The sequence below is a fragment of the Anopheles merus genome, chromosome 2R (genome assembly GCF_017562075.2).
Source record: "Anopheles merus strain MAF chromosome 2R, AmerM5.1, whole genome shotgun sequence".
NCBI classification, from domain to species: domain Eukaryota; kingdom Metazoa; phylum Arthropoda; class Insecta; order Diptera; family Culicidae; genus Anopheles; species Anopheles merus.
Window position 1 is genome coordinate 48303854 of NC_054082.1, and position 25187 is coordinate 48329040.

Sequence of the window (25187 nt, forward strand, 5' to 3'; positions counted from 1 at the left end):
TAGCTACCGATGAGTCTGCGAAAGAAACGGAATGGATCGTGATGAAGTATTTGTCGCTCCCACTACAAGATTTCTCACTTGCAGAGCATGTACGTTTATCAAAAGGAAATTAATTTTTAATTTGTACACTAAATCAAAGCACCAAATCAGTTCACTGTCTAACATTATTCACTGTTTTTTTAATTTTAATTATCAAAAGTTCTTAAACTATGATGAAGCTAGGGACCTAAATTGAAAACTATGTGCATTAGATACTAAATGACGACTCCGTTACGTAGCAATAGTTATCCTAATCATTACATCAAATACAGCTTTCTTGTATGTACTTAAAGAAGAGAAACGGAAATAAAACGCGTTGGCATTTTGGCTATTATTGCGACAAGTAAAAGAAAAATAAAACAAAGCAAGCCAAACATATCATCCATGCTCGGTATGATGGAACTCGTTAGGTCCTTTTTCAAACGCTAGATCATTGTTTATGATTTTGGCACGTTCAAAAACACGGAACAGATCACACAAATCGTGTCAAATTGGTCTTCTCCGTGGTGGGGAATTAACTATGAACGGGAATGATGTATTGCTCCTTTGTTCACGCTACTTCCTTCTGGTGCCTGTAAACTGTAAAATGTCGCACATAATTTTTTGCGAAGCAGAACGGGCGCATAAAAAAAAAACAACAACCAAAACACCATAAAGCCTATCGCACGTTTGGTTTTCATCAGATCGACGATGTTTCACGCGAGTTTCTTCAAGCGGAAGAGCGGCAACGGAAGTTAGGCAAACTGCTGCTGCTGCTGCTACCTCCGTCAAGTCGTTCCGTCGTTTGCGTCGACGCGTTTATGACACCGCTGCACCGCAAGCTGAAGGCGCGACGGTATTGGGGACCAGCAGCAGCCGTGTCAGCACAACCAACACTTCACAATGCAACCATCACCGTGCCGGGCGTTATCTCTAAAGACCATTGTTATTCGCACCGAAGATGCAGGAACCGTAGAAAACGGAAGAACGGTTCAGACAGAGATAAGACGCTTGGACGACGCGCACAACACGCCCGCGGTACCGCACCGGTACAAGCCAGCAATGGGAACGGGCATATAAAATTCATAATTTGCCACCAGTGTATGCCCTCTGGGACAATGGACTAGGGCCCGTCGGCACAGGATTGGTCCGAAGATGGCGGGAACACGATCATCATCAGCAGCAGGAGTAGTAGTAGCAGCAGCAACAGCCTGTACATCAGACTCGACCGGAAGTGACGAACAAATGAACGTTGGCGAGGTCTGGCAAGAATCGCGGGGCAGCAACGGAAGTTGTGTCACACCAAATGCGATACGGAAATGTGCGTTTCAACGACACTACCAATCGGAGGAGGGTTTAGTCGCGGTGGTCGGACAGTCAGTGGCCTCGGTGTGGCCTGGGTCGTTGTGGGAAGGGATGCCATAAAAAGCCACCAACACGGAAGCTCATTTTTATCGCTGCGAGTGATATATTCGCATCTTTTTTGGTGCCTTCTCCGCCATCGTGTGCGGCTTGTTATCATTAGGTCCGTTTGTGACTTCTTGGAATACCGACACCCGACAAGCGTGCGTGTGCTCCGTTCGCCAGCAACTCAGTGCTGGCGTGTTGGTTTGGACGAAGGTGGGTGTTGTTGGTCCCGGTTGTGGTGGATTCTGGGCCCCGTTTCGCATGTGGCTTACCCACTTCCTCACGCCACCGCTAAACCCTAAAAGAAAAGTGTGTGTGTGTGTGTGTGTGTGTGTGTGTGTGTGTGTGTGTGTGTGTGTGTGTGTGTGTGTGTGTGTGTGTGTGTGTGTGTGTGTGTGTGTGTGTGTGTGTGTGTGTGTGTGTGTGTGTGTGTGTGTGTGTGTGTGTGTGTGTGTTTGGGTGCGCCCGACAGCAGATTGAGTTGTCGGCGTAAGGGGAGCGCACCCTGATGTCTTCATCATTGAAAAGGGCAGAACGCCACCAAACACTGGTGGCAGTGGCGCCGGTCGCGATGAAACAGCGCAGCTTTTTGGCGAAAGTACATGAAATGAACTTTTAATGGAGTTTTGCTCCTATTTGAGCAGATGCGCGGATGCTGTGATGAGATTGCTAAAATTACCGACAAGCTCCGGAGAGATTTCCAGAAACGCATCATCACCTCATCATGGGTTGATAATTTAATGGTTTCAGTAGTGGCATTATGCGCTCCAAAGAGCAACGACGAGACACTGGGACGGGATGACACTGGAGAAGAAACCGGGTGGCAAATGGGCTGACTGGCTCGTAATGAGCCACACCACTATAGTTGGCCATGAAACGCGCGAAAATGATGAGGTATGCAAGTGGGCTTATTATTCTCGAATTAGAAAATTATCCTCCCCTCTATATCCGACGCATTAGGCCATATTTTTAATCGGGCGTTTCAGCTTCGATTCGCTCTTCACCGCGTACATAAGAAACGGATTTCAGCTCAAATCAGCGAATGGCTAACCAATCTGGAGGAGTTCTTTGCTAGTTGTATCGGTTTACTAACGAGATCATAATGTTCGATCTTTCGACATACGATACTTAGCAGAACGATGCTCATCGCACATGGGGTTAGGGCGAAACCCATTTTGCTAACTCCCCCACCACCAGCATCCAGAACGTAGACATGGAGCGGAAAGCGGGAACTGTCCTCCCTGCAGGGCAAACGAACGAAACCGATCGATAATTCTTGCAATGCTGACGAGGCGGGAAATGTTTTCGTGTCGCATTCTAGTACCGCAAAGCGCGCCTCGCAGAGGCACAAGCTAGCTGACATCGATACTGTTACCCAAGGATGGGTGTTTCACTTTAGGTAACGGAAAAGGGATCGGAACATTGTAAGCCAGTTGAGTGTGTGTGTATGAGAGAGAGGTAGAGAGATAAAGCGAGAGAGAGAGAGAGAGAGAGAGAGAGAGAGAGAGTGAGAGTGAGAGAGAGAGAGAGAGAGAGAGAGAGAGAGTGAGAGAGAGAGAGAGAGAGAGAGAGAGAGAGAAAGAGAGAGATATACTAAAAGATATCGGGAAAAATGTGGTTCCACGTTGGGGAGCAGTAATTTGATCCAATTTCTCGGTTTGCTTCCATTTCTCGAGAGCCATCGGAAGTGTTTGAGCCTGAGCTGGGTTACGCGTATAGTGCGGGGTAGTTCGGAGCGTGAGCGAGCGTGGCAGCGACGATCATGGAAAAGCATGAATGGGACCAAGAGGGAGGGTAGGGTGGCAATGGTTTTGTGTACACACTCAGTTACTCCCGCAACGCAACTCTTCTTGCACAGTGGATACGAGTCGGTCGCTGTTTGTGGTAGCGCTTATGCCCGATATAATATGTTTTCTTTTCATCTTTCTCACCCAACGCGCTGCCGGTTGAAACGGGCCAAATGAATTACAGGCAGGGGAGAAATGGTAAATGTTGGCGATGCCCTAGGGCACTGTTCTTGATGCGTGCTTTATTATGCTTCAACGTTTCCAAAGCCTCACCATCGATAACGGAGGGATACAGACGGAGGGGAGTTTGTTGTTGGGAGGGTGGCGATGATGAACTGTACGAACCAGAGCTGGACTTCAAATACGCAATCAGCACGTTAATAGGAGCGTAAATTATCACCCACAAATGAGGATAGCTTACATTTTCCAGGGTTCATATAAGCTCAGATCAACAGTGGTTTTCTCTGGTTTAGCTTTGCTTTACCTTAACTTTTTTTGGTTAGTATTATTTTTGTAAAATAGTCATACATACGATACATACGAAAATGAACATCAAATGTGTAGTTTTAAGATAGCAATTAGGCACTAAATAAATAAATAAGACACTAACTAAAGCACACTGTCATTTTATACAAACGATCCCTGGCTTCCTGGAAACATAGAATGTACCTTATAAGCACATAGTTACGTTTCTATACCATCGCACAACCAGTCTAACAGCGAAACCCAACTTAGCAGATGAAAATATTTCCCAACAAACAACCAAAACAAAAACACATGTAGCATGATTTTTCCACACGCGGGTACCAAAATGCGGCAAACACAACCGAGTACAATCCGTGAAGAAGAATTCCATCGAGACCGAGCGGGCGCTGCCAGGCTCAAGAGATGTGATAATTGATGGCTGCACCATAAATTAGTCGTGAGTTATTCATGAGTCCCTACGCCATGTGCTAGCACCGACACAAAACTAGCTGCGAATGGAAATTGACTTGTTCGTGTTTAAATGATGTCTTCCTCGGGTCTCGGCCCGATGTCCGGAGGGTGGGAACTGTATATTTCACAGTACCATTTCTTTCTTCCGCACCAGACTATCAGTCTGGTCGGATGGCATTGAACGCGCGCGCACTCGTACATCCACTGGGGAGGAGGTTGGTAAAATGCAATCTTCTTCTTTACGGCAGTTGGTAACACCACACCATCCACATTGAGCACATCGATTGGTTTGAAAAATATTCTCCACTCTCCCGAAACCGTTCAAGTGGAAAATGCCAACAGCAGGTGCCTCCACAATGTCCATCTGCTTGAATGTCCAGTTCGATCACGTCAATTCTCGGACTGCTGCCCCTTCGGCGGGTCTGCAGGAAAAGCTCTGGGTTTTGGTGCACCAGAAAGGTACCAGAAAGCGTCGTGTTTTGAAGATAACCCAAAAATTCAAACACTTTATTGAGCATTCTCTTACTATTCGGACATTTAGTTGTTCATTCAGTACATTCAGTTGCTTCTTGCCTCTCCACTTGGCAGAAACTCACATCAAACATCTAAACTTTATGGAGTGCTACGCAAGCGGTATGCAAAGAAAGCGGAAATGCAGCGTGTATATTGGGACAGCGCATTGGACATTGGAATGCACTTTTTTGCCGTTGTGTGCGGTTGTATTTCCCACCCTTCTCTCTCTCTCTCTCTCTCTCTCTCTCTCTCTCTCTCTCTCTCTCTCTTACTCTTTCTCTATCTCACTGTCTCGCTTTCTCTTAGTTTCCCTCTCACTCTATCTCACAGAAGGGATGTGTTCAGAAGCGCAATCTCCAAAATCCGTACGGTCGAATACGGGAATGGCGATGCACACTCTTCCCGAATGACGTGCAAAACCGCATAAAACTTTGGAAAAACTTGCATACGTGCCGCTGTCAGGATGTGAATTGTGTACTACGATGTTGGTGCTCGTTGCCAAATGCAGTGTTTGTGAGGTATATATTTTTTAATTTTATTTTTGCTTCTAGTTTACATTCAGCTTCACCTGTGGGAACAAAATATTCAGATCTACATTTATCTGGTCGGGAAGTAGTGTAAAGCCTTTTCCAAGAGTAGGAATGTGTTGCAATCCGAAACTGAACTTGATTCTAGGCTTCCAGGGTTTTCCCAAAAATGCATACTTCATACTTTGAATATGAATTCAGAGCAGCTCGAAAATGTTATTTTCGAATGCGAAAAAAATGGTTAAACTTTTTTCATTGAATTTTAGATTTCCCTGTCTAAACACATTCACCACAAAGGATTTCGATTTCATTCAATGGAAATGTGTGTTATGCACTAAAAGTGTAGGTTAAATGAAAAACCTACACTAAAAGTGTAGGGTTGGTTAAATCATTCATCAATTTTATAAAGTGATTAAAGTTTTCAAATTAAAGTTTACGATATATAGAGCGAACCAGTGCCAATTATTTGTTGTGCGAATAAGAACAGAACTTTTGCATTCATGTGTGGTTACTATTCGTGGTTTAGATTATATTTTGGAGAGAATTGCATTGCTTACATATTAGATACGTTATAATCTGGTACGGGTCTGATACGTGATACGGGTCTGGTGATACAGTGGTCAACTCGAACGACTTAACAACATGCACGTCATGGGTTCAAGCCCCGAATAGACCGTGCCCCCATACGTAGGACTGACTATCCTGCTACGGTAACAATAAGTCACTGAAAGCCAAGCCCACTTCACTAGTGGGTACAGGCATGCCTTGACCGGCAGCGGTTGTTGTGCCAAAAAGAAGAAGAAGAAGAATCAGGACACGGATGCCCTCCATAGCCTCCAAAGTAGCTAAAAACGTTGCATTACTTCCAAGTCAAACAGTTTTATAGGATGTGAAACGAGTTATAAGGTTCTATAAAATAAATTGTCGCTTCATTTATCTAACAAACATTTCATAAAATCGATTTCAAGTCACATTTAGAGAAAATAACCAACTTTCTAACGGACCGTATACAGTCCACAATAATGGCGGGAATATTTTGAGAAAAAAAAATTAAAAAAAAAACATTTCCATGTGTTACAAAGCTCGTAGTTACACAACGAAGTCAGTGCTGGTGCTATGATCGAATACAAAAGGCCCGAAATTTCTCCGATGGATCTAATAATGCTCCCTCAACCCGCTATCCATGGACTATCTCGAGTTTCCCTTCCTCCAGGGCATTTTTCTGTCATATCGACATGACGGAAAGGTAACGACGGTATATAAAAGCTGGTTATGTCATAAGCTAGCACAACCATGCTGAAAAGTGTAGAAAGACGAGAAGCACCTATTGAAGCGCACGAGCGCCGTTTTCAGTACACGAGCCTCTAGAAAAATACGATAAGAAGATCACCGAGTTTTGGGAACTAGCGGAGTGGCTGATATAAAGCATTTAAAGTGCGATAGTTCTGTACGAAAGTAAGAATTGTTTGAAGACTGATAGTTGGATATTTGTACTATCCTTTTCGATAGGGTTATATTCATACTTAACCGAAAATATACACAAAAGCGAATTGAAATGTAACAATGAAACAAAACACTATATTATCACTGATATTATTATCCTTTTTCTGAGGATGATGACTTTAACAGGTAGGTTCCGTTTCGATTGCGATCCATTTCGTGCCTTTCAAAACAGAGAAAATTCTTTTAAACGAAAAGAAGCGATTTTACTTTTGCGCACCGGTTCATCAGCTACGAACTGATCGGCTGCAAAAGCTACAAAAACCTTCACTGTGGATGGGAAGGGAAAGATAACTCGCTTCACCTTACCATATGCAACCCTTACAGTAAGACCGCCATAACCTTGCACACACCTTAACCCCACCTACTGCGCACGTTTTTCGTTCGCAAAGTGTAGAGATAGTATGCTGATGAATGAAGGCTTTATTTGCTACGCGATGCCCCAGGCAAGGTGAAATCATTCTGGTCACTACCTCGCACCCAAACTCTACAAGATGGTAAGACGATGACTATGACCACAGGAACCGCGGCATGCTGGTGGGCAACGAGGGTAAGATTTATTGGTTATCGATTTTCTCTGTCGCTTTTTCCCTGCTTACAGACCGTGAAATCTGTTACCATTTTTTTTGTTAGAATGTTTTTACTTGCCCGTTTTTGGAAATAGGAAATAATCGCACAAACGCTTCTAGACGAACAATATTTTGAAACGAGGGCACCGACACGAAAACAACAGAAACAATAACCCATGTCCGTAAGCGAACACGCAACAATAGGAGACGAAATATAAGTATATGTACAATAAACAACTTAAACTTCTAATGCAGTGGACCGAAACTCGTGCTAGATGAGAAGCGAAAACAAAGGGAAACATCTTTTCAGAGCAAAACTGGTACAACTCGATTGCCAGCAAGTGGCATCAAAGGTACGGCAGAGCATCATGGGAAAAGGCGTACAAAAAATCCACTGATGCATACTCACATTCACCAACACACACAAACAAAATGCCGCATGAGAAATGGGACTTCATCAGTGGCAGTTTTCGGCTTTCCCATCCCGGTTGGACGGCCTGGTTCGACTTTTCCCCCGTTCGGCTCGACAGTTCGATCGAAAGGTAAAGCTCTTTCTAGCCTAGCTTGAGTCCTCTGGTTAAGCTGTGTTGCTCCGTTCGTAGGGAACGTTCGTTGATTTGGATACTGATGATGTAAGATCGATAGCCGTGTAACACCAGCAGAAAGAGAGAGAAAAATTGATTGCAGATATTATCAGGTGTTTGAGATGTGATGAAAGAAATCCACTTCAATGGAACCGTTTCGCATGCTGGAGGATTTATTGGGCATCGTTTGGGTGAAGATTTGCTCTACGGTGGCATGCTGTCTTGTGCTGTTTTATTTTTTTTTGTTCTATGAAAGAAAAAGGTTACACCCATTCCGGTTTTAAATGCCTTCCTTCCTATGATAGCAATTGATAGTCTGGTGAAAAAATGCAGTACATCTTGGGAATGTGTGGGGCAATATCTCACAAAATCGAGGTTATATTCAAGAGGATTCCTATTCGGGGAACTTGCTTACGATTCAGCTGCGTTTGTTGCTAACTTTTTCGCAGAATAAAAATATTAAAATCAACAACAATAAAAAAAAATAGCGAACGATGGCTGCTAGAATCATTGGTGCTGATTAGCATACAGCGGAAACAGCGTCTAATTGAATTCCATTAACTTTGTTTTCATTTCTGAGTGAGAATAATGATGCGACCTACAGCTGTGTCGGCACGTGCCTAGCGAGAATGTTATGTTAGCAAACGGTGAATGCGTTTGCGGCATAATGCAAAAATGCGTCTATAATGCTATGAGTATAGCACGAATTAAGTGATTTCCGTTTATTTGGCGCTTGTTGCGATGCTTTTAAATGTTTTTGTAGGTGTTTAAAGTTGAAATAAGCATCCAGGAATATCTGTTGCGCAACATGATGAATACAAAACTACACTTACCCGTGTGACTTTTTCTCGAGGCATTGCTGTCAAATCGCAGGGTGAATCTCCGCACTGGAAAGAAATCAATGACAGTAAGAAAAAAATAGAGACACAGTGAATGGGGTGAATCGTTGAAATAAAGAATGACTCCAATTGCTTCCCATTCGGTAAAGTGTAGAGCCTGTTTCAGAATCAGAAATACAAGGGGAAGCGCTTGTCGTGAACAGTTATTTGACATGGGTTGAATTCCGTGCGCACTCCTATCATAAAATTCGCGGGCTACGAAAGTGGTCACAAAAAAGAGGAAGCAAAAACAAAATAAAAAGAAAGATTGAATCAAAAGACAAACATCAAACATACACACTCACACATCGGAGATAAAGGCAAGTAGCAACAAAAAAACCATTGTTCCATCGCTAGCTTTTAGGCACAATTTATGCGTTGTGGAGAAAAAACTGTTCACCATAAAGAGAAATTTTATTCGTCCAACCTCAGCCCGCACTACCGTATCCAAGTCGTAGTCGCTTAGTCAGAGATTTTCCGATTTGGCAAACCTCTATTGGTGACTCTTCTCCTCTCTCTCTCTGATCAACCAGCAAAGGATGGAAACGAAAAACCTCCAAATATCATCAGTGAAGCACAAAATAAAAAAAATCATCTCGACCTTCGCATCTAGGCGGAAAGATTGCAGTGAAAGGGTAAATTATAAAAATTTACCCAGCAAACTGGCAACGAAGGGTGCTATACCAATAGCAAAAGGATTTACTGGTAGGTACCAAGATTTCATATCAAATGGGTGATAAATTTAAATCTTTTTACCATCGTACATCGAATCCTCGACAAAGCTGCATCGAACGTTTCTTTTTTCGAATAGATTGGCCAACCGGATCAATCCAGCAGCTTGATGCGTTACATTTTCAGCCTACTTAAAAAGCAATCCGATTGTAAGTTAAAAGCAATTGATTCACTACATTTTGACATTTCTGCCGCGAAAATGTTGTATAAACTATTGTTAACAAATTTGATTTTGTTTTTTCAATATAAATTGTAATCACATTGGAAGAGTGTAAAATTGACATTTTTATAAATTGTTTTGATTTTATACGATATTTAATATAACATAGGAGTTGTCTTGTAGAGTAGAGAGTAGATTGAATATTTTGGATAAAATATGGTTGTTTAGAATGTTAGTTCCCTTAAATCCTTAGTCATGTGTTCGATACTACCGAATACAACATCAATATTTGGTACAATATTTGATTTGGTGAATGTTGTGCTAATGGAACCTTTGGCTCCTATTGAAAGGTTATTGATGTGACAAACCACCTACGCCAAACGCTCAAGGACAGCGGAGTGTCAACTGAAGTTAAATAATTCCATCTACCCACAATCTTTTGAGATTCGTTTTATCTACCCCATCTTCGTCAAATAGGAGCACCAAGCGTGGGTGTGCTCTAGTGTGGTGGAACATGATGGAACAATACATCTACCAGCAATGAAGAGCAACGTTGAATATTTGCTACGCATTTTGCGTTTCATTCTATGTGGTCCCCGTAGGCCATGTCAGTCATTCTTTTTGGTTGCTTTTGACATGTTTGTATCTCAATGATTTTCCAATCAGATCAAAAGTTTGAAATATACGAAAGGTATAACAATTGAACTGAAATGTGTGGGTTTCAGTTGTGCACCGTTATGGAATTATAGAAATGCAACGAAAAAGAGCCACCACACCATGTTTCAATCATTTAAAACACATTACTAAAATTTTCTCAAAAGCTCGGAAATGTTTCGTTTCGTGCCTATTGAAAGCACATTTGTCTTTTCTTTTTCTTTTTTGAGTATCGTAGCGTGTGACTAACCAAGTAATGTAACCAAGAGTTTCAACGAATGCTTGCCTGAGCAACCAACCAACGATTATTGAGCGATTAGTGTCCTTGCCTGCTGCCATCGACCTGGCGACTGACCACCTGGCAACTGAAAAGTAAAACAATCGCATGTCAGCCATCGAGAAAGTTGTCCCGGTTTAATCGTACCGTGGCTTAGGCGCTTGTGAAAAGTCCACCATTTACAGTAAAACTAGCTCGAAAACTCGCCAATGTGCGACATCCGTTGATTTATCACTAGTAAATAGTCCAACCGAAACTGAAACAACCGTTGAATGTTATCTTCGTTATTCTTGCCGTCCGTTAAACGACCTTGGCCCGGGAGGTTAACCACTTGAAAAGCGCATCGAGCTCATATTAAATCAAAACCGGGAATGGGAATGACATAACCTCTGCCAGTTGTGAGAGCGAGAGTTGAATACGGCTTAATGGCGATTGTGGAACGTAATGCTTACCTTGATATCCCGCGGTTGTCGCATCTCTTGTCGCCTGGGTGATACGCCCGGCTGGTCCGAGTAGACCAGATTCCTTACCGATCCTCTGAACCTTGGCTCGAAGATGACGCTGGGCAGTGCCAACAGGGCAAGCTTGGTGTTGTACCTGTAGCGGCATACGAGAAAGAGAGAAAGAGAGATAGTGAAAAAGGAAGCAGATGTCAGGATTAGAAATAATTTCGTAATTATCCAGGGATTAATCACACCGCCGCACTTTTAAATGATGGAAAGCGAGAGAAATGAAAAGTGATAAAACTGAAGAAGCAGCATACTCCACTTTTACGATCCGCGCTTGCCTTCTACCCCAGAGACAAGGTGTTTTGCGGATGTGCTACAAAATGTACAAGAGATATGGTGCGAAACGCGCACCCGGTTGTAACGCTGCGGCAAAAAGTTGCATATTCTTGCTACACACAATGTCCGCGGTTCGATTCTCACTGTACGCGTCCGTAAGCTCGGGTAAGCTCTTTCTAGCTTTAGTTTATAATTTATTTTGCCTTGTCACTTGGGCGATTCCTCTTAGACACTACTGGCCTGCCACGACCACACGCACACTTCAGTAAGCGGGTTGTTTTTCATCGTTCCCAGGTGACCAATCTTTTGAGATTCGTTTTCCCTCTTTCCAGATGTTCCCCCGACCCATCGGTACCGAGCAGCAGCTTAGTGATGGTTTTATATTTGTACAGCGTTTCCTTTACTTTATATTTTCGATTTACGTGACAAGTTTGCCTCGAAAAAGAAAGTATTTGCAATTGAAAAGAAAAAAGATAGCAACTGCACCAAAGTTAAATCGCTACTGTCCCTTGTCTGTGCAAGATTGTGCCACCAGTGGAGAAGATTGGAAACACTTTTACGGACACTTTTATCGCTATTGCGATGATGAGACGGTGGGACAAAGTTCTGTTGGATTAACAATTCTAAAAACGCTCTCACTACGCAGCCTTCTTTCCCCTTTTTCGAAGTAAAAGCGGCAAGTGTGTCTGCGATAGTCTCTCGTCGCTTGTATTTCGGTACGGACTAATACAATGTAAGCTCATTTATTCAACCAAAATGAAAAATAACAAACCCTACACAAATGCATGTGTCGCGAAGGGTTTATTCTAGCGGTGAGATACGGTCACTTGTCACCCACTTGAGATAGAAAGTTGGGGGCAGTTTTATGGTCCTAACTACTGATACTGTCCCTTTTTTCGGACATTAACGAAAGAACAAAAGCTTACACGACTGTACTGAGGTTTATGTTGAGCCTTCATGTTTGTTAAGACTCCTTTTCGTTGCATAAGCTTTTACAAACATACAAACAAACACACACACTTACATACAGCACCGCTGAAGACGGTTCAAGTTCAGACCGGTCGATTAGTAGGTTCTGTTTCGTTCACGACCGACCGGATCAAGTCCAAGCTGACTCAACGAGCTTCCATGAATTACCAACGTCGGCGTTGTCTTGTGGAGAAGGTGAGGTTGGCCGTGGAGTATGGCGGGTGTCAGCAATGTACCATCACGCATCGAGATATGTAAAGTATTTGCACAAAAGTGGCTACATCCTTTGGAAAAGCCCGGGCCATCTTCTCGTTATAAAACACTCAGTGCGTTGAAACCGACTACCACCACCAGCCCAGAGTAACATGCGAAGCTGAATCTTTATTGTGCCATGAATAATTTACATAAACTTCCCTTTTTTTCTTTCCCTCAGCTTTCCTTTCTCCTTCCCACACATGCGCTCCATGTACGTGACATAACCGTCCTGTGCGCTTCCTTCAGCTGCCCACCCAATCGGAAACAATCGGTTGTTCTATGGAAGTAAAGATTTTTACCTCGTCCCTGGCCATTGGCAACGAACGTATCGGAGACCGCGGGAGGCGTGCAGAGGTGCCTACATGACTGTAATCTTCCGGCCCGTTCGGAATGCTTGCCCGGAAAGTTCGTTTGCCCGGAATCCATGGTTGACAGTGCAAAACCGAATTTTGAATTACAGTTAAACCTGACGGTGGCTCGATCTTTCGCCACGAACGCCTAGAGTCTGCAAGTGTGCGCCGTGAATCGAAAATAATTCGAATTCCTTGTACTCGAGTGCTGGCGAGCGCTAACCTTTACAGACACCGTACCTTCAGCCAACTAACCCCGGTCTCACTCCACCCTCAGCAAGGTCACGTCAGGTTGTGTAAAGTTCGATTCAGCAAAAATGTCTTCGGTGTGCTTGTGATCGGTTTGCACGCGTCCTCTTTGGGCAGTCTGCCAGTGGTTGCTGTCGGCTTTCTATTCTCGCTCGAATGCTGTCAGATATTGTTTTATTGGAATTCCTACACGTTCCTCAGTCACAGATGTCGCACACACGCTGTCCACTGGGCTAAATGAATATTTCTGTGAACATTTCCAGTTCTCTTGCCGACCAGCTTTCAGTGGGCTGTTCGTGGATTTACTTTTTGCATTTACAGTTAAAAAAAGCGTCCGCTAAAACGTCGCCTTAGATGCTGCGATCGTTCAAGTCATGTACACTTGACAAGTGTATGATGTGCACCGACCAACTAGCAGTGGGTAAGATGGAATTTCAATTATCAGAGAAATGGGACGCGTCCGAACGCATCGAACGGCATGAAACGTTTCAGTCATCGCACATAGTACTTCTTATTCTTTATTACGGACATTTGATTCCTTACAAAATGCGCCATCTTATAATTATGGTGTGTTGCATAAGACAAGGGTATGTCCATTATTGCACAAGTATAACTTTGTCCGTTTTGCATTTGCTGTAGATTACCTCACGATGATTTCCAGAAATGTTTTATTGATTGGCTTTTTCTATAATTTTATTATTACCGTTTACCGGTTAGTACCGCTTGAAGGCAACCCTTTGGAGCCACGCTAGCCTAAAAGCTATATAAAACGCTTTGTCGTCGTTGTCAGAAGCTCAAATGTCGTGAAGGTATAATTATCGATCGCAAAATCAAGGATATCATTTTTTAACGCCGTGCGGATCATAATTTTTGGCTATCTAACGTTGTATAATGGGTTTGGTGGAGTTTTTATGCAATTTCAGATCGGCGGGCGTAAACTTATCGATACGTCATCTTTCCACAGCAAACAAGCTTGCACTCCGTATTTCAATGTAGCGAAACTTGGGGCGAAAATGCCATGTTAAACAATTGTTCCTGCAACTCACTAATTCATGTTTGATAAAAGCCAATTTTGCTTTCTTTGCCATTTTACACTTATATTTTAACTTATCAATGAGTATCAGATATAATAAATGTAAAAAAAAACACTGTTTTTGAAGTGTTTTCAAAAGTGTTGAAAAAGACGTGATTTTTGGGGCTATGATGCAAGAGTGCCACCCGCATGGGTCAAGACGTGCACCTAAATTAAATAAAAGAATTTCTTGGATAATTGGAGTTTTCGTAATGTGCTCCGCTCCTATGAAATATAGTGGCTCAGTTGCTCCTCCAAATAGAGGTTATTCTTTCGAGCAAGTTTTTATTATGTTTTTTTAATTTTTATTTTTTATTTTTAAATGAAATTCGGTTCGGCACAGTACATATAGTCAATGGAACAAAACCTGCTCCAGATGATTGGTCAACTGGTTATTTAACACTATAAGCGCTGCGTCATATTGATCTGTTTGGCTCACAGTTCAGCTTTGCATCTGACGCTTAACGAATCTCGTTAGAACTAATGGGAGAGGAAAGAAAAAACAAGACCGACACGTGCTAGGCCGCTTATGGCAATGGAACAAAAGAGTGATAAAAGTCACAAGACAAATTGTCGCTCTCATCGCTCTCTTGCCATGCGCTACGCGATGTCAGGCTCACTTGATGTAAGGCCGGCGGTCTAAGAGTTTACTAAAGTTTTACTATAAAAATGCTTGGTGGCACACTTGCTCCAAATTGCGCTAAATTTGTTTGAGGCAATTATTTGGAAAGGAAATCGTCACAAATTCACTACTTTCGACATTCTGCTTTTAAATCATTTTATTAAATTATCTCCACATGATGATGTGAAGGTTTTATCAAAAACAAAATAATTGAGGAACAATTCTAATTGCTTTCATTGATCGAATGAATTCTCTTGGCAAAAACGTCTTGAATGAATCATGAAAAGTGGGGATTTTATGTGATAGCAAAATTGTGTAAAAATGAAACCTTTAAGCACTCTTAATCGTGCTGTGGACGCTTCCGTGTAAACTCCATTTTCCCCTCTAGTTCGTAGAAACCAGTTAGGAAAACCGATAAAGTGCCTGCCCGCCAGAGTTTTCTAGGCATTAGCAGCTGCGGCTCAGCTTGAAATAGCCCACTAAGTACCTAGCAGGAGGTAGCAATGGTTACATCTTTCATCGGTTTCTCCGTACTGTACGCCCAAACGCAGAAAGTCATCCTCGTGGCAACTTTCTCTTCCTTACCACACACACACACACCCACACACACTCAATCCCTCTCCACTGAGTGGGTGTACAGGTAAGCGAAGGTTCGTTATCCTAGCCAACGGGGACAGTGTTACATCACACACTTGAAAGGGCAAAGGCACACAGGCAAAGGACAACGCGGCTCCGCACAAGTACGTAACTCACCACACGACCTGAAACGACGTTCCGCTTCATTCATCGGTCGCACGAAACAAAAGCAACACTGGGCGAATTATTCTGCACGTGTGAAAATTATGGGTGCTGTTACACCATCCGTCTCGCGGCAAGCGGTAACAGTTTGCTCGCCAAAAGTATCGCGAGAGAGGGAAAGTAAAATGGCACAAAAATAAAACAGTGCCCCTTTTTTACTCCATCACTCTATCCGCGCGAGTCGAACCACGATTGTGGAGTATTTCACCGAACAGATCCTTAAAGGTAGGTCACGGCAAGTGTCCGTGGTGATGAGACGAATTGAGCGAAAACCTTCACTGGAAGACTCGATGCAGGGTGGACTTTAGGCAGCGGGAAATTATGTTCTCTTGCGACGATTTTCGGGTGCCTCACAGTTGAGAAAATTGGACCAAAGGACGGTAGGTATGTGGTTTGTAGCATAAATCTCTTCTTTGGAAATCTTGACGCGAATGATGCGCTGTTTGTTATATTTCCCCCTTTTTTATGTTTCCTTGCTTTGCATGCGTTTCACTATACGAACTCGGTGAACCAGTACACTTGGCCGCCGAATGGATTGGTTTATTCTGTTTTCCGCTTCGCCGTCATGCTCAGGACAACATTTTCTAGCCATACTTATCGGTTATTCATGTGAACCCTTTCTGTACATGAATCGATACTGTCGCGTTCGGTCGTTCGGTTTTGAGCGAGCGTGTGGGCTAAACCATGTGGGCGAGAAAGTTTGCATTAGATTTACTTTGCCGCGCCGAACCAAACAGGTATAGCTGGCTGCCTGAGTTTCCGCGTTCGTGTTTGTGGGTGTTTGTGTGTTTCTTTAAATCAGTTTGTCCGCCATCGGTGGTATGAAAGTGCAAAAGTAAGGAAGCTCACGCTTCATCGGCGGGCTCCGAACGCTCGGTAAACGCATTGAAACCGTAGAACAGGACCATCGGATCAATTTTCCGCTTTGCCACCTTTTTACACGTCATTTGTGGCAAGGGCGAAGTTAGCAGCGAGTTAGAGCAAGTTATAGAGGCATCGAGCGGGGTTGCAGGAAGAATACAAACATGTCCACACACACATACACCCCCGATAAGGTCTGCTCGCTCCTTGCTCTCTCGCTGGCTTGGAGGTTTCGAGCCGGGACGGCAACCTGCCTGACGTCTGGCAGGCAACCTGCCTAACGTCCTTACGCAGTGAGCCCGCCGCTCATACATGCCAGTGATTCAATTTCACCGCTTACCTGCTTACCAGCTGGCAAGAGTTTAACTTTTCAGGCACGTGCCAAAGCACGTCGTAAAATTGTTGAATTATGAAAAGTACATAGGAGCTCGGACCGCCAGCTAAACCCGGCGGTGTTTGTCTTCGTGACTAGACTCGTAAGAAGATGAATGGATTCAATTATTTTTGACAGGATTTTTCTCCCAGAAACAAGTTTGCTAGCAAGCCCGGCATCTCTTTTTTGTACCTTAAATACCCGATTCGGAAGGACGGTTGAAAGCGGTTGTGTAAAAGGTTAAAACACAGAGTTAACTAATTCTTGCTTGGTTTTCGTTACCTTTGCAATGCTGCTTGTCTCGGAGTCGGGTAGCGACAGTCAATGCAAAAAGTAAAACTTCATTTCAAACTGCGGCATTGACGCAATTTTTTTTTCTCGTATTAACGCTAGCGACCTTTGTGTCGTACAGTTGGCATCGGTACAAAGGAAAACAAGTGTTTTGGGCTTGAATCGAGCGATGGAGAAGTCAACACTGGTCCACTTTGTCTCGTGGGTATCGAGGCAACGTTCGTTAATAGTTAATACTTGTTGTGTATTTGAGCACGCCACACACGAACTTACTCACACGCACATACAAACACACTTACCAACACAAAAACACACGTCGAAACGGTGCCCAGGAGCGATCTGTTTCTTCTGTGTCCTTCACGTACCGAGTGGCGTCTAGGTCGAGGTCGAGCAACATGGCACATTACGAGTCGTGTTTCACACGGTCCGATTCGGAGCGCGCCATTGAGTATTCCACTGGAGAGGATGGAAGGTCATTACACTTCGCCTTTCGCTCGCCCTCCTGGATTCCTTGGGCCCACGTGCAAATGTGAGCCCGATAATCAGCTTACCCGTTAGCTAATGGGTGGAAAAGGTTGCCATTGCTTAAAGCCCTTAGTTCGGCAACAGTCCGCGTTCAGCTTCGCCGTAGGTTTCAATCCATGGGGTCTTTCTGCTTATCGTCCACACCAAGCCTGCTATTAGTTGAAAAAGGTGATACGATTGTTCCCCCCTGCTGCCGGCAGCGTAGGACGATTGTGTTTGTAACCGGCCATAGGGGGTGAAAAGTTGATCAAACGATTGGTATTGCGTTATTCTTCGAACTTTCCCACTAGCACTCGCTTACTCGCCCAACCGAAACACTAATTAAGCAACATTCTTCACGGACTTTCTTTATTGGGCTGGGAATTTCGGGTATGTTTTCCATTCCGCTCAGGCCACCTGTCCGATTGTTCCTCCCACATCAGTTCGTATCGTCATGGTGGCTGGGATTTAATTGAGTAAGTACGTCAACTTTTCGATAGCTCTACTGTCGTACCTGGCCAAACCTTCACTCAGTAGCGCACAGAGGCCCACCTCTCATTTGATCAGCTTCATTGATTATATTATTTGGAGCAAATCGTGATTTGTAGGTGGTAAAAGTGCCAAAGAGGATTGGTGGAAGGAATCCATTTGACCCCTCTAGTGATTTCGATTATTCTTCCAATGTGCATATATGCATTAAATCTCTGTCAAACTTCATTTTGCCCTGACACAGTTTATTGGTTTTATGCAAATAGTTTATATGCAAAGTACCTGTCTGGTAAAAATATATACCCACTAGATTAAGCAAAGACATACAATCTTATGCAACGACGATACAATGCTATGGTAAGAAAAATGCACATCAGATCGATAAAAACTACACACCCACCTTCCCGCCATTGCGGTCTGCAGGGCAGACCCATCACCACTCGAAGGACATAGCATTTCATTGTGCTTTCTTTGATTTATTGTGAATTATGTATCAAAAAGCACAAGAGCTCCGAATGCTCATTTCGAAGGATTCGTGCCAAACCCATCGCGTGGAAACACGACATTCAATCCGCCGCTATCAGTCCTTGGGCGCAACGGTCGGTGTAGCTGCCGACGGCCAACGATACACCACTGTCCGTCCATTAGTAAACGACCACGGGTGTCATCACGAAAAAAATCCTTTCCACGTGGATCAACACCAGAGCAACAACTGAAGCAGTCGCGCACAAACCATCTTGCTCCATCGGTTGCTTTCCTTCTATCGACCCGCACCGCTACCTCGAAGCGAATGCGTTATAGCCGCTAATCGATCTGTGGATTATGTTGCGCTCGTATATTATTGTGCTGCCCATAAATAACTAATGGGTCTGTGTAGCAATTTCGTTCGAGTGTTTAGAGCTAGGCGAAAAAATAACGTCCAACGTCAATCGTTTCGGGGTGCCACTAAACATACTAGGTACATAAATTAAACGTTACGAAAACGTGTGTCCAGTTTCGGAGTATTTGTTAAAAGGCACAATTTATCATGTACGATGCGTCGCTAGGTATTTTGATGTACAGCAATTTGTTAGGATCGATACGTACGTCATATTTATGATTTTTAGATGAAGTAATGAGTCATTTAATTTTGCCATAATTCATAACCTCCTTAGATTTCCTTAAAGTTTACTAATACAAATGATTAAAATGATAGAATATATAAGTAAATAAAATGTTTTGCTGTCCTATCATTTCACATTGTAATTATGCCATGCTGAATAAGAACTATATAAACTTAATTTTGAAAACTAATCCTATGAATGAGTTAAATTTTCCATAAAAGAATCTAACTATGTAAGTAATATAAAATGAAGCAAAAACCCAAAAAGGCCCCCCCCCATAGACGTACGATGTTCAACTTATTTTATAAATCCCTAATCTAGAAGTCCCCCAATTATGCTATAAGTTCAGGCTTTATATTTATTTTCACGAAAACGTTAACAACCTTACAACGCTGCATAGTTTCGATTATTATTATTTAACATAATGAATGTTTCTGCAACTAAGCATAAAGCTCAGAGCTGAAATTTATCTTATGCAGTGCACTATTTTTTTTTTTTTTTTGCACCGAATGCAATACTCTACAGTGCACGAGGTGTGTGTAGCAGCTCGGTAAGCGTACCTCAAGCCTGAAGGCTCACTCATAGCATTCACCGTGTATGACCTAGTTTTTCCTTGCCGGCCGTGAAAGAGTAACACCACCACAACAGCCACACATGAAGCAGCGAAATTATACGTACCCAGCATCGCTCCGTTGTCACTAATTAAAAGTGAAATGTGAAAGGTGGCAAACATTCAGCAAAACTATTGCAAGACACGCGCATGCACACCCTATTTCATTTTTAAAACTGCTTGAGAGCGTGCCGTACTGCTACTGAGCGCGTACTTATTGCTTTGCAGTTTACAGGATGGTGTGCAGTTTCTATCTTCACTGGAATTTTCCGAGCATTCCACCGCGGTTAATGGTTTCCACATACAGCACACCGAGCGAGTGGAGTGTTTTAATTTTGTACAGAAATCTAGCACTCATCGACCACTCCAGGCGGCTCAATGCAAAGTTAGTTCATTTCGCAAGCCAACCTCTGATCTGGTTAGGCAACGGGCAACGGGTCCAGCGCTCTAAATGGAAAAACTTTGCCATTGCACTATCCCACTGAGTGAAATGGGAAAAGGCACTTCATCAAACAGTAGCCTGCAGGGGCAGGAATGTACCGGAAAACCGTTACCAATCGAAAATTGGCGGGCTGGCGAAGCAGAAGGTGTGTGCACCTTACCGAGGCGGGGAAACACTTTTACTTTGTAGCGTAGCTTGTGCGAAGACGGTACGGCAAGTAGCTTAATTTCGGCTCGCCTTAGAAAACAGTGCACCGAAACTTACATTCCACCTAGCATACAGGCGCTGGCTGGATGGTCGCGGCGTTTGGTTGGTATGTTTTGGCAAGCACGTAAAAAGCATCCAGAAAGTGTAACGAAATAACTGTACTACTTACCAGTTTGGCATACCGCCGACAAAGACGTCCGAGTTGGTGGCGAACTTGCCGAACAGAAACTCCTTCCCTCGCGAGCTGCGACTTTGTGAGACACCGTCGACGGTCAGGGTTGTGTGCTCGTCGTTGCGCATTACCTAGAAAAAGAACAAGGGAATGAAATGTTTATTTTGCTGAGATTAACTAAAATAAATGTACATTGTTCGTTGCATATTGCAATCACTTTAGCAACAGATATATATTCATTTATCAACCGTTTCAATTGTACCGTTTGTATATTTTTACGAAAAAATTTCAATAGAAATTCCAAGAAAAAGATACTTGAAAACTTTTCTTTTCAGCATTATTAGGTTGTGTGTCACTTTTACTTTAAGAGAAATGATAACTCTTTCTTAAGCAGAGAAAGTTTTTACAGTCAGTCCAAAAAGTATTCGTCTAGCTGAATATTTTGCAGAAAAACGCAAATTATGGCCGCAATAGGCATGGGGTGGTAAAAGTAATGATGAGGTTTGATAAAGGGACCATCAACACACACGTTTTGCTAAAAAATAAACATTTAAATAGTGCAATAGCAATCAAAACACATACAAAACTAAAAAAATGTCGTTTAAGGGGCGCGCAAAAAGTATTCGTCTATCAGACCTTTGGCGTAATATGCGTATGAAAACAAAGGTTATGGAATCAAAAAATGTCCTGATCTTGTTTCTTATTGCATTTATAACTATTGGTGACTACTTGCACAACGCAAGAACTCATTTGAACCTTAAAAAAGGCGTATTTTTGATCCACTCATCCTACAAGACTTGTTCCAATTATTCTCTGGTAGAAATATTGCATTTACGGACTACGTGGCCAAGTTCAATTGAAAAAATGGCAACTGATACCATATTGAGAGTCTACTAAATCATTTTCATCAGTTTGGTTTCAGCTGGTTTGGTGTTTCGAGCAAATGACAATGCTCTGTATGTTCTCCAGCTCGACTGTTCTTGAAACATGTAATACATTTTTAAGTAAAATTTTTCAGAACTGGGACTCAAAGTACTTAAAACCTGTATTAATATGTTTCCTCATCTCGTCTCCTATCATTTTGAATCATTTTTCTAGCTCACCTTTCCTCACTGAGTCCTAGTATCATGACACCATGGTGCTACCGTTACACGAGAGTTTGTTGCTGCATCTTAGTAGACTGTTTTCGCTATGGTACATGTCGGCCGTATGACCATGGCGATTTAAACATGTTTTAATATGTTAGTAGAGCCTAATTTGGAATAAATTTCTGAATTATTTGATGCACCTTAACAGATTTGGCCACTTTATGTGTATGGTATTATTCAAACAAAATATGTTTGTAATAACTCACTCATTCAAGCTATTACATGACCAGCTACGATGAAATGCAGCATAACCCATCAACCAAATGTGACCCATCTCTTTTCCTGATCTTATAGGCCATCACAAAATGCACTGATTCCTTGGTAAAATTTGATTTTTTGGACATTAAACTACTGCTTTCGTTAGATTAACCGTCAAGGATGGCTGCTTACATGGCAGTTTGTCACTCAATTGGTGTCAGAAAAATGGCCTAACTCTGATCAAATGAAGGAACGAGGCCTCCCACACATTTTGTAACCTTCAAAAATGGGTAGGATAGGTTATGCATAAGTCAAAGATACGATTTTCGCCATCAAATTAATGCCATCATCAATCATTTAACTCTCCCGCCTTTAGTGCCTCTCTGACCGCTTGAAGTGCAATTGAAACAACATAAATGCATTAATTTAGAAGGAAGTCACCAGTAGATTGATAATAATAAATTTAATTCACGTCTACGTAGTTTTTGTACAGCGTAAATAATTAAAATGCTAGATGGACTTGCGATACTTTTTGCGCGCCCATCAAACGACTTTTTTTAGTTTTTTATGTATTTTGGTTGCTATTGCACTATTTAAATGTTTATTTTTTAGCAAAACGTGTGTATTGATGGTCCCTTTATCAAACCTCATCATTACTTTTATCGGCCCATACGTATTGCGGCCATAATTCGCCCTTTCCTGTAAAATATTCAGCTAGACGAATACTTTTTAGACTGACTGTATGTCTATTAGAAAATGAAGAATGCTAAACTGACTTATTCAATTGTATGGAAAATACTAGCAACTTGCAACTTTTTGTGGTCTTCTTCGTTCAGCAATATAGCAATCCAGTAAGCGATGTATTTTATAGCATTTTTAAAATATGGTATTGTGTAAAAACTATAGTGTTTCTCATGTACTTATCGTCCCTTTCACTGGCCTGTGCTAAACATGTTTTTGGTAATTCAGACTCCATATTTATTGCACGTATGAGCATGGAAATCTTACGGTGCTTAGAAGAACGCAAGAATATATCCTTGCTTTTTCGATTGGTTCTCTCCGTTCCAGTGTGTACGACCCGTCTCAGCCACTGGACGGCAGATCACAACCTAATATCAATCCAAGGGCGTTGTTTACGTTTTCTCAAGCGTAATAAACTCCAATGAGTACGAAATTCGGGAAGCACCCGCCCATCGAGCTGTTGCCCCGTGCCGTGCTTCCGCGCGGAACGTGCATGTGCGGCAGCTGTTTAACCGTCGTCAATCTTGGCAGTTACGGTCATTTTTCGGAACGTTCGGTGTGCTTCACTACTGGCAGCACAGTAGGAAATGATGCCCGGAAGGTATAATTCCAACACCAAACGTATTTACTGCATTATTCAATTGCCAGTGCTAGAATGAATACAAAGCGCCGGAGCTTCTTAGCCAGATATCACGCAATGGGCTATCGAACGTCTGCTTCGACGGTGTTCTCATGATTGCAATCATTACTCATCACAGCATTAGCTTTGCTGTTCAAAAAATAACAAATAAGTAACCTTTTGCGGGCGGAGTACTCTAACGTTGTCTACTATCTGTTGAAGTTGAACCTTTTTATTTTCTTTGGTCGGTAACGTTACTAGCTTTTGCCATTTCAGTCCCCTTTCCAGATGCTCTACAAATATGAACCAACCAGCTACCACCGTTCCTTGGAATTAGTTACACAACATACGCTGGTGCCTTCTTCATTACCATGCGTTTACAGCCAAATCCGTCCCCAACACTGTATCGACTCATTCCAAAAACGAGTGAGCTCGCTTCTTCATTTCGCCGTTAAGCAATTGATCCCACTAGGAATTACAGCTAAATTGGCTAACGTCCGTAGTGGTGTCGTCCGTCTTGTGTACCAGGCGGCTAAGCTCACCCACGCTACAATCATGCTGACTCGCATTGTGTGTATGTGTATCTGCGGGTGAATGTGAACCAGTTTTTCGCACCCTATTCCATGGCCCTATTCCGAAGAAGGTGTCACACTGATACCGGTCACGAAGCTTTTCCACTTGCCAAACAGTCCAGTCGGTTCTGGGAGGCGGCAATGAAACACAAATCCTCACCGACTAGCCGCCGAACTATAATACTAGACGCTGTCTGTGGCGCCAACGATACGCACGGCGACATATGTGCCAGATATGGTCTGCCATGCCTCCGAAACGACCCTGCCCCCGAACGTTACACCCTCGTGCCGATAAATCCGAATGTTCGGTGGGTCTGTTTCCGGTCGAGTGGTGGCGTGCGTTGACTTAACCTTTATTTCCTTCGCTTCCGCTCACCGTGGCGCACCGATACACGCACTTTTGCGCCCGGGCATGAGGTGCTGGTTTTGGTCAATGGCCCATATCACTGGGCGGATGTTTTCGATTCTGTTTGGGGAAACCATTTCTTTTTCCGTTTCACAAGGTTCTTAGCGTAGCTGTGGCTTTTTTTTGTGGGGCGGGAACTGGCCAATTAATGAAATAAAAAATTATTGTCCATGCTTAATATGGCGTTTTGACACTTATTTTAAGCCACCGAAATGGAATCGAATAATGAAGTTGTACAAGATTTTGCGAAGTTATTTCATAAGTCAATACTTTTTTACCATACTTTAATAATTTATTTACCAATTTCAAAAGTAAGTCAGAGTTATACAAAGTCGTTATAACAACCTAAACAAAAATGTGCATTGTTACAAGGAATTGAACAACTACATTTCTTTCAGATACATAACATGTAACATAATGCTTCCTTTTGTGTTTCTCCGTTACTGGCAGGAGTAGTTGCTAATTATTGGCTGCTTTCTACAGCATGAGAAAAGAAAAACTGTGATCGAGCTACAATCTTGTATGTACAGCGAATTGTTCAATACATCCACAAAAGTCCTTCCCAATACTCATCCAATCAAACTAAAATATAGAAGGAAATGAAAAGACTTTGATCTTTTTAATACGTGTGCACAGAACTGTGTGTGAGCCGTTACACATTCGCCTTATTTACACAATCGCCCTGTAAGTTGTGTCCTTCCCCGTTCAACGCACATTACTGGTTATTGGATACTGGTCACATTATTACTAATTACATGTTGCTTTGGTTTTGGCTATCTTTTTACTACAAAGATATCTTACACAGTCTT

The 25187-nt window shown here is 42.7% G+C and overlaps 1 protein-coding gene across 8 annotated transcripts in view; it reads right to left on the reverse strand.

The window, feature by feature from the left end:
• LOC121591009 (neurexin-1) overlaps positions 1-25187 on the reverse strand; it is an 86461-nt gene that overhangs the window by 52657 nt on the left and 8617 nt on the right. For all 8 annotated transcript variants that reach the window (XM_041911298.1, XM_041911296.1, XM_041911300.1 and 5 more), the window contains exons 3-5: positions 20692-20825; positions 10995-11139; positions 8675-8728 (exon numbers count right to left, since the gene is read on the reverse strand). In XM_041911298.1, the coding sequence (XP_041767232.1) occupies positions 8675-8728; positions 10995-11139; positions 20692-20825 (333 nt within the window). The remainder of the gene's footprint in view (positions 1-8674; positions 8729-10994; positions 11140-20691; positions 20826-25187) is intronic.